This window comes from Antrostomus carolinensis, unplaced genomic scaffold (assembly GCF_000700745.2).
Source record: "Antrostomus carolinensis isolate BGI_N321 unplaced genomic scaffold, ASM70074v2 scaffold4603, whole genome shotgun sequence".
In the NCBI taxonomy this organism is placed as follows: Eukaryota; Metazoa; Chordata; class Aves; order Caprimulgiformes; family Caprimulgidae; genus Antrostomus; species Antrostomus carolinensis.
Window position 1 is genome coordinate 38,856 of NW_010302995.1, and position 9,628 is coordinate 48,483.

At 38.7% G+C, this 9,628-nt stretch overlaps 1 protein-coding gene across 1 annotated transcript in view; it reads left to right on the top strand.

Moving 5' to 3' along the window:
* DCHS2 (dachsous cadherin-related 2) overlaps positions 1–9,628 on the top strand; it is a gene marked incomplete at its 3' end in the record, with an annotated part of 49,107 nt that overhangs the window by 33,406 nt on the left and 6,073 nt on the right. Inside the window, exons 7-9 of the mRNA XM_029083999.1 lie at positions 4,505–4,662; positions 6,508–7,348; positions 8,292–8,531. Coding sequence (XP_028939832.1) covers positions 4,505–4,662; positions 6,508–7,348; positions 8,292–8,531 — 1,239 coding nt within the window. The remainder of the gene's footprint in view (positions 1–4,504; positions 4,663–6,507; positions 7,349–8,291; positions 8,532–9,628) is intronic.

The window sequence follows — 9,628 nt, forward strand, 5'->3', positions numbered from 1 at the left end:
CTAAAATATGAAGAAAAAATATGACCTGATTTACAGCCGTATTTGTTAAACACAAAGACATCAGGTTAATTGGAGGACTGCACGCAGACCAGTGCTCTTTTCAGCAGTTGACAAGATTAAGCTATGAATGTCAGTGTCAGCTGCTCAGTTTGTAAGAGTCATTGGGTAATTTTTAATGTTCTGAGACCTTCAAGAAATGCCAAGATAGCAGCGATAGATTAAGCTATGCAGGAGGGCTAATGACAAATGCAAACAAATTACATAAGGAAAAATCTGTAAAAGAACCACGAGGTTTACACAACAGACAAATTTTAGTCTTCAGAGCAGTGTTTCCTTCAAAATGCCCTTCCCTTTTTCAAGAAGATCAGAGCAAAAAATTCTTAAACATTCTTGTGTATGGAAATGCATGATCATATGGCCATACCTCCACTTTTGTGTTATTACCAAATGAGTAACCCATTTCAGAAGGGGGTGAATCCCAACTATGTGTACTATTCCTTAGTGTCACTGTCAATTGCAATGTGATTTGCCTGACCTTTTTTATGACTGTCAATAGGTTATAGTATAGCATTTATAAGAAAAAAATTAGTCTATATTTATAGTGCATCATAAACTATTACTTTGTGTGTTAAGGCTAGCACTGGCAAAGTAGAGGCTTTTACAGTTAATTTTGGACCAGTTCTGCGGATACATTAGCACTTGGCCACCAGACTGCCAGGAGAAGCCTAGTTTATGCTACTAGCACACATGAACTGGCAAGTGTTGTATGTATGTCTGCAGAGAAGTAAAAAGCCAGTACTTATTTTCCAGGGTGATTTGGTTAGATAATGCAGAGGTAGAAAACTTAAGTGAAAAGTCCTATCACTTTATTGGCAAACTAGAGTAGAGTTGCAAGCACAAGAAGAGACTGAGACCACTGGAGTCGTCATCAAGAGATTCAGGTTTTTTTCTGTTCCATACTTCATTGGCTGTTCTCAATTTCCTTCTTCCCTATCCATTTATCTTATAGTTTCTTCCTTTTCTCTTCATACATATTCTCTTCATACACTCTTTAGGGTGTATGATATAAGCAGCAGTTGCCTAATTCAGATTGCTTACAGAGATGAAAGCTGAGCAGATGTTTCTGGAATTGCAAGGAGCATGAGCTTTTAGAGCAGTGAATGACATGCTCTTCCAGTGTAAAACTCAAAACTGCCTTTTCCCTTATTCCTCACTTTGAACTTCCAAAGGAATGAGAAGAAGGATTTGGAGTGTATTTAGGAAGTGAGCAAGATACTACTCACGTGCATTTGCTCTTGGTAATCTTGGGCAAAAGTATTCAGAAGTGGTCTATCTCTTCTCTTAGTACATGTCATCTATTGAATCAGTTGAAATGCAAGATCTGTCTTTAGGTAGGCTTTTGAAATTCAGAAATTGAAGTAATTGCTTTAGCTACAAAATGTAGTTTAAAAGTTTGATTAGTCTGTCTGTAGATGAAGGGAAATCCATTTCACAAAGCGTTTTTTCCTTTAAGTTTCTTTTCTGATTTGGAATCAAGTGGCTGCACTTTGAAATTGTCCATGAATAAATTAAAAAATAGACCGATGAAAATACCAGCAAAATACAAAACAGTTGTTTCCATTTTGACTCTCTTTATAGTGCAGTGTCAGATAAAAAAGGTGAAAGTGAGAAACGCTTTCAAAATGAAGTCTCAAGGGGTTCTGGCTTTATACAGTATCTCTTTCCAACTTTATCAGACTTTTCTGTTGCTTTTATCACAACCAAAATATGCTCAGAAACTGACCTATTTCATTCAGTATTTGGATTTTAGTGGAATTAGTGAATAGCTCTAGTGAATAAAGCTATTGGTAATTTATTTTCTGACCAGCTCTCTTTTATTAAAAAATGTAGATTCTGACCATTCCTTTCTCCTAACAAATAAGCTTCAACCCTTCAGAAGCTCTGTGGACTGACACCTATTTCAGTTGAGCTTAGCTATGCATGTTCCGCTATTTCAAACAGAAAAACAAGTATTGGTCTTTATGCTAAGAGGTACTGACTGTTCTCATCACTGCTGAAGCAAGAGTGAGTCTTCATAGCCTTGTGCTTAGATTGCAGTTATGTACTTGCAATATTTTTGTTCTCTGATTATTTTTTTTTTTATCTTTTTTATTTTTGGTTCAGTTTGGTAACTGTAGCTCCATTATGGTAGAAAAATGAAGGGAACAGTTTTTGTTCACTTCTGTTTACTGTTTTCTTTTTCTTGTTAGTTCTCCCTATCAGTTATTTTAAATGTCAGTTTTAGTAAAATGTTAAAAATATTTGCATGCAATTCACATTGTGTTCTGTTTTTCATATCTCCTCTGCCTTTTGCTTGTCTGTGATTTTGTGTCGTGAAACATTATATGGAACAAAATAGCATATCTGTGAATATAGACATACTGTTGGGACCTAAACCAGGAGAGTAACCAAAAGCTATTTATGAAAACAGTAATATAGCAGCATTAATACTTTTAAACTCTCATGAAAAATGCAGAATGCAGGACTATCTCATTTAATATAATTGTCTCTATGTATTGCTTCATTTTGTTAGCAATTTCCTCATTATGTTCCAGACTGCAAGAGTTAACCCAGAAGGGGGACTCATGGAGCATTAGAAACATATAGTCAGTGAAAGATAGCAGAAAAACATTGGAAAAAACTATTATTTGTTGATTGTGAAAACCCTGTTTTCTAACTAGCCTGGTCAGTGGTTTTGCAAATTCTACAAATACAAATATTTTATAGTTGCAGGTAAGATGACTGGATAAAAATAATTACATCTACATATGCAGCTAACTAATTTGCATGTGCAGATTTGGAGAATATAAACAACTTCATACTCACTTAAGTGCCTATGGAAATATAATTATTTATAGGTGTTTTGTGTACCACATCTGCCCTGAATTTATTTTTACCATAGTTGCTTATTGGAATAGCAGCTGTTACGCTGCGTGACTTTGTTTAACCCACTAGCACACCTTATTAAAAATCCACATAACAAAAAGTTATTTGCATAGTATTTTAAGAGAGAAGCAGTTACAACAAATTCAATTTTCTTAGTTTCCGGTAAGGTATACCGAGTCATAGATACCTTCTCATTTTACTGAAACTTGAAGAGTAATTCGTATTGCATTCCTTGAAAATGGAGGAGATGGATATTGGTGTCTTTTCTCAAGTAACACGTGGTAGGATGAGAAGAAATTGCCTCAAGTTGCACCAGGGGAGGATTAGATTAGATTTTAGGAAAAAATAAATGTATTCACTGAAAGTGTTATCAAGCACTGGAACAGGATCCCCAGGGAAGTGGTTGGGTTGCAATCCCTGGAGGTATTTAAAAAACGAGTAGATGTGGTGCTTAGGGACATGGCTTAGTGGTGGACCTGGCAGTGTTAGGTTTACGGTTGGACTTGATGATCTCACAGGGCTTTTCCAACCTAAATGATCCTATTATTCTAAGTCACAACGAGTTATTTACTCTTCTATGGTAGAATTTTTCTTTGCAACTCCAGAATAAATGTAACATGATGTAGCTGCAAGTAGTAATTTTAATTAGAAATTGCTTTATATTAGCATGTGGACAGTCCTTGATGAAGGATGTAAGCATAATTTCCAATATTCGCATGTTGCTTTGTAACAATTTACTGAAAGATTTTAGCTACCCCTAGTTAGCTCAGGCAGGGCAGACTGCATTGATGGAGTTACAGCGTCTTAGGGGTAGATCGGGCTCTTTGCTGGCCCGTGGTCTGTGAGGGACATGAGCCAACTGTGTATTCACCAGCACTTACTTGACCCTTCAGGCCACTTGAGACTTAGTTGTTTCTCTGGCCCTGCCTACCAACTTATGTTGGAAACGGGAGTTCCAGTCCTAGGGTGTCTCCTGTTACCCTGATGCACACACTGTTGGTGTGAATAATGTTGGTACCATGTTGTTACAAAGACAAGTAGTGATAGAACAAGGGGAAATGGCTTTAAACTGAAAGAGGGCAAGTTTAGATTAGATATTAGGAAGAAGTTCTTCACTGTGGGGGTGCTCAGACACTGGAACAAGTTGCCCAAGGAAGTTGTGGATGCCCCCTCCCTGGAAGTGATTAAGGGCAGGTTGGATGAGGCTTTGAGCAACCTGATCTAGTGGAAGGTGTCCCTGCTCATGGCAGGGGGGTTGGAACTAGGTGATCTTTAAGGTCCCTTCCAACTCTAAACATTCTATGATTCTATGATTCTATGAAAATTGAACAATTGCTTTAGTACTCCATATATGTTTCTCTATGTAGCTTTCTAAATCCAGAGTGAGTGGTTTATAATCACTGTGTACTTGATGAAGGAAGAAGAGGTGAACCAAATAAGCCAGAGGGATCCAAATCAGTGCAGCAAGTTCCCTTTCATCTGAGTCTTGCTCTTTCTTACTGTTAATTATAATGTTCAGTACTATGGAGGCAAGCTGAATTGATCTGCAATAACTCCTATCCATTTTTTTCCCCCATAGAAGAGGTTACAGGATACTTTCAAATTAATGCTGTTAGTGGGGAGTTAAGAACAACCCGGTCTCTGTCACATGCTGAGAGATCAGACTACAGAATGATGGTCACAGCCAGGGACCAGGGGATGCCTTCACTTCAAGGACATGCTGCTGTTTACATCCAGGTACTTGTTTATGTTGTACAGATAGAAAAGTTATGTTAGATACTTAATTTCTTTGAAAAAAAAAAACCTAAACCAAACAATTTTGTGAGAAGCTAGGAAATACGCTGAAGAAAGGAAGAATCTCAAAATTATAAGCACCTTGTCTCATGGTAATTTTCTTTAGCCATTTTTCTGTTGAGGGAGGAAATTAAAGGCCAGACTAATTTTAATTTGTTAAGAATAAACAACAGCATTCTGGGTTGTCTTGCAAGTAGATGGTGCTTGCTTTGGTAGGAGGTTATTATGAACACTACAACTAGAGAAGGAAAATATCCAGGTAGGCAGAATGAAAAGCAAATATCAGGAGGGACTGAAAGTGAGGGAGATAATAGATTTTATTTTTTTATTCTTCTCCACTATGTTACTCCCTTTTATAAATTCTGTCTCTCTAACCAAGTGCAAGGATAGCTCATTCTTTTGTGCTGGTTTATACAGAGCTGCTCTGCATGAGACTGCGAAATCCAGTGTGTTCTCTTTCTGCAGCTAGCCACCTGCTGTTCAGTGAGCCACAGCAGGACTGCTTTGGCAAGACCACCTCTGTGCTCCTTTATCAGAGGATGAATGTCACCAAGACTGCTATTTTCATGTCACCCAAAAGATGGTTAATTTTGACAGTTCTGAAAAAATGCTTCAGTCAAGACATGGCAAATGCAGTTCCCACAGTTAATGAGATTCTTTCATTTTAAAACATTAACTTGGAACACTGCAGCAATCCATAATGAATGAAACCCTGTAATGACATAAACAACCCTAAAAAAAATTGAACTATTTGTTTGTGTCCGGAAAACTGCATAATGTACCGTGCTTTCTTTGTCACGTCTGTCCCTGTGATGCTGTCCTGTGTAGAATGACAATTGAAGTGCTTCAGGGCAGGGGCAGAGATAGCATGTCATTGTTTAACCCCAGCAGGCAACTAAGCACCACACAACCACATGCTCACTCCTCAATGTGATGGAGGAGAGAATTGGAAGAGTAAATGTGAGAAAACTTCTGGATTGAGATAAAGACAGTTTAATAGGTAGAGCAAAAGCCACACACACAAACAAAACAAAACAAGGAATTAATTCACCCCTTCCCATGGACAGGCAGGTGTTCAGCCATCTCCAGGAGAGCAGGGCTCCATCATGTGTAACAGTTACTTGTGAAGACAAATGCCATCACTCTGAATGTCCCCCCACGTCCTCCTTCTTCCCCCAGCTCTATATGCTGAGCATGACATCATATGGTATGGAATATCCCTTTGGTCAGCTGGGGTCAGCTGTCCCGGCTGTGTCCCCTCCTTGCTGGCAGGGCAGAAGAAGCTGGAAAGTCCTTGACTAGTGTAAGCACTGCTTAGCAACAACTACAACATCAGTGTATGATCAACATTATTCTGGGCCAGTCACAATGGGGTGCGTTTGCACATTGCTTTAAAATATTCTGAACATTTAAATTGCTCTCATAATAAATCCAAAGCACAGCACTATACCAGTTACTAGGAAGAAAATTAACTCTCTTCCAGCCAAAATTAGAACATGTCACTATTTAAGCCATCTGTCTTTGGTCCCCTGTGTTTCTCAGAAGGAGAGAGACAGTCTTGTCCCTTTTTTAATGTAGGAATGAAGGCAGAATTAAGGAATGACTGGCTATGGACTATTTGAACTCTTACAAAGCATGTTGAGTTTGTTTTGTGGCTTTGAGGCATACTTAGGATGAGTATAGTCACAAATAATAAATTATTAAACTCTCAGTTAATGACAATATTTTTCATTACAGTATTCATAATAGCAATGGGAAAATATTGCAGTCTTTGTGCTTTTGTTGCAGGTAATCCCATGTCCCAGTGGGAGCTCTTCCTTCTCTCAAGATTTTAAGCACTACATTGTACCTGAAAATTTTAAACCTGCACAAGTGTTGAATTCTCTGAAGGGGCCTGATAATAATCTCAAAACTAACAGGAAACTGCATTTCAGTATTGCTAAAGATGGTGATGATGTTCATTTTGAAATAGATAGCCTGACAGGAGACCTTTTTCTTTCCAAGGAACTTGACTATGAAACAGCTTCAAACTTCCTTTTGCAAGTTATCATAAAGGATTATAATAAGCATCCTCCACAGAATAACACTGTCTTCCTAAGTATTGATGTAGAAGATCAGAATGACCATTCTCCCTGTTTTCAAGATGACTTCGTAGTGATTGGCATAGAGGAAAATGTACCTATTGGCACTCTGGTTTACACATTCAATGCAAAAGATGGAGATGGCAGTTTTCTCAACAGCAAAATAGAGTATTCCCTGGAAATGAGTAACATGGTGGAAAATCCATTTCTTATTCACCCTTTGTATGGGACCTTGACCACAGCACTTCCACTGGACAGGGAGATTACTCACTCTGTGATCCTTACAGTGTCTGCGGCAGACCAGGCAATAAATCTGACTGATCGTAGACTTGATTCCCAGGCTGTGAAAATTGTTATTTTAGATATCAACGACAACAGTCCTAGTTTTATGTCTTCGCCTCTTTCCTATGTCATGGAGGATGCAGAGGCAGGCTTCCTTGTGCACCACATTATTGCAAAGGATCCTGATGAGGGAAGAAATGGACACGTTACTTACCACATTCTTTCGGGCAACGAAAACAAAACATTTGTATTGGATAAAATCACAGGTATGGTAACTTCTGTTCTCTCGAGTTTCTTGTACTGTGCTTCTCATGGTGATATTTGGGAGAACTTACAATGCAATACTGAGATATTGCATTACTGTGGTAGTCTACTCAGGTGACTTACTGTCCTCAGGGTGATTACCTCGGGCAGAGTATCACATGAGCATGGCAGCACAACGTGCAGTAGGCAAGCTCGGTGAGACTTAGCTCAAAAATTTCTGCCTGACTCTATTACTGTGTGGTGTACTGGAGTACCTTCCAATAACACATTAAAGAATGTGGGAAGAAAGTGTGTGCAGTGAAGTACTTCATTCTGATTTTTGTGTGATACATACTTGAAGCATGTGCACACACATATGTTGCTGTATGTATGCATGAGGAAAGGCAAAGTCAAGATCAAGGGATGTGCATTACACTGTGAGTGGAACATGTTCAGTGGAGGCTCCAAGTGCTGATTAATTTCTTTCTTCAGACCTCTGAAATTCTCTGGTTCCTGAACAAGTTCTATAACTATTATACCATCTGCACACAAATGGAAATCTCACCAATAGTTGCATTATTTTCTGGTTTTTATGCTGATTTTGAATCCATTATGTGATACAGCTGACAGTGATTTGCAGAGCTCCTGATTGCATAACTTGCATGCAAAAGAAATATTTAAGTTAAATAAAGTTAAAAATTTAAGCTCAAAGTTAAATAGAAAGGAATCTCTGGACTTCACTTGAATAGTCCATGAATCCCAGTTTCCTCTGATGTCAAAATGAGTGCTTCTGGGCCAATTAGCACTCTGAAGGGAGTCACAGGTAATGATTGACTCCAGAGTCTGGAAGCCATGCAGCAGTCCCTCAGCATGCACAGTGATGCTACACTGAAGCTGTGAGTGCTGGAACAACTGGGATCCTAACCTGGACCACAATACTTTTGATACCTTCTTTATTTATAACAGGACTCTTAACTACAGCCCAGCTTCTGGACCGTGAGATTCAGGAGTCCTACAGTTTGACAGTGATGGCTCTTGATGATGGCAGCCCAGCTCTCTCCGCCACACAGATTCTAACCATCATTGTTGTTGATGTGAATGATGAGACCCCGATGTTTCTAAAGCAACTTTACGAGACTGCAGTTCATGAAAACCAAGATCCAGGGGAGTTTGTCATAAAGGTGGAAGCGATGGACAGAGATGCAGGTAATTTCTGTTATTTTGCTATTAATTTCATTGTGTTCCATAGCAGAGTGGTCAAATCTTGCTGCCTGCTGTGTTTGCGTGTACAGCTGTTGTGCTTTTTCCAAGGTAATGTATGAGTTCTGAGTTTCAAAACATGGCTTTTGGTTCAGATCTTCAACCTTTATTCAGGACTGGGAGGTATTCTAAGTTGCACACTGGGGTAGCTTCAGCTTTGACTAGTAGATTGAACGTAAAATGTGCGCTTGCATGATGTGGAGTAGATGATGCAGTAGCTCAATGTACTGTAGCTTTCATGTGAGGATAGCCAGCGTGCTCAGGTTATAGATCAGTAAACAATGTTCAGCTCAGTTATAGTTCATATATGAACGTTTTGGTACTCTCAATGAGAGCGTTTTAATAGTTTTAAAACAGTTCACTAGACAAGGGTTCTGGTTTTGTAACAGAACCGACAAATATGCACTAATCTTTTCTGACCAGAGAGGGGCACTGTCATCCAAGATTTTCCAGCTAGTTTAGCTGTGAAAGGATCGTGGAAGCCGCTCTGGATTTCAAATATGATTTTCCATACACAAGAATGTTAATGCATTGCATTTCAAACATATGCAGAATGGATGAGTAAGAAGGGGTGGATCATATTCTCTTTGAATCACAGGTAAAGACTAAACGTGAGAGAGTCTTTGCTAAGCAACAAAAAATTACCTCCACTTTTTCAACTACCTGCTCTTTGGAAATATCCAAAATGTGTATGATGTTACAGGTAGTCTGTATACTGGAGAGAATCTTAAGCAGTGCCATGCACAGGGCATACAACTGATGTAACATAAAGCAGTACACAGAGTCTGTGGTATGCAGTAAAGATAAAATCTGGAAAGAGAATTAAATATTACAAGACTGCTGCAGTTGGCCCAAAGGTTGTCTCAACTCTGTGAACAACTTTCTTTTGACTGTGGGTTCAGTTTCTACACACCTTTAGAATTTTTTAAGGTTGTGTTCTCCAAAAAATAGATAAAACAATAGATCTTGTTAGCAAAATAATTCAGTAAGATTTGCTATTTTAATGTAAAGCTCAATAGAGGTGCTATATAGGAGACACATTT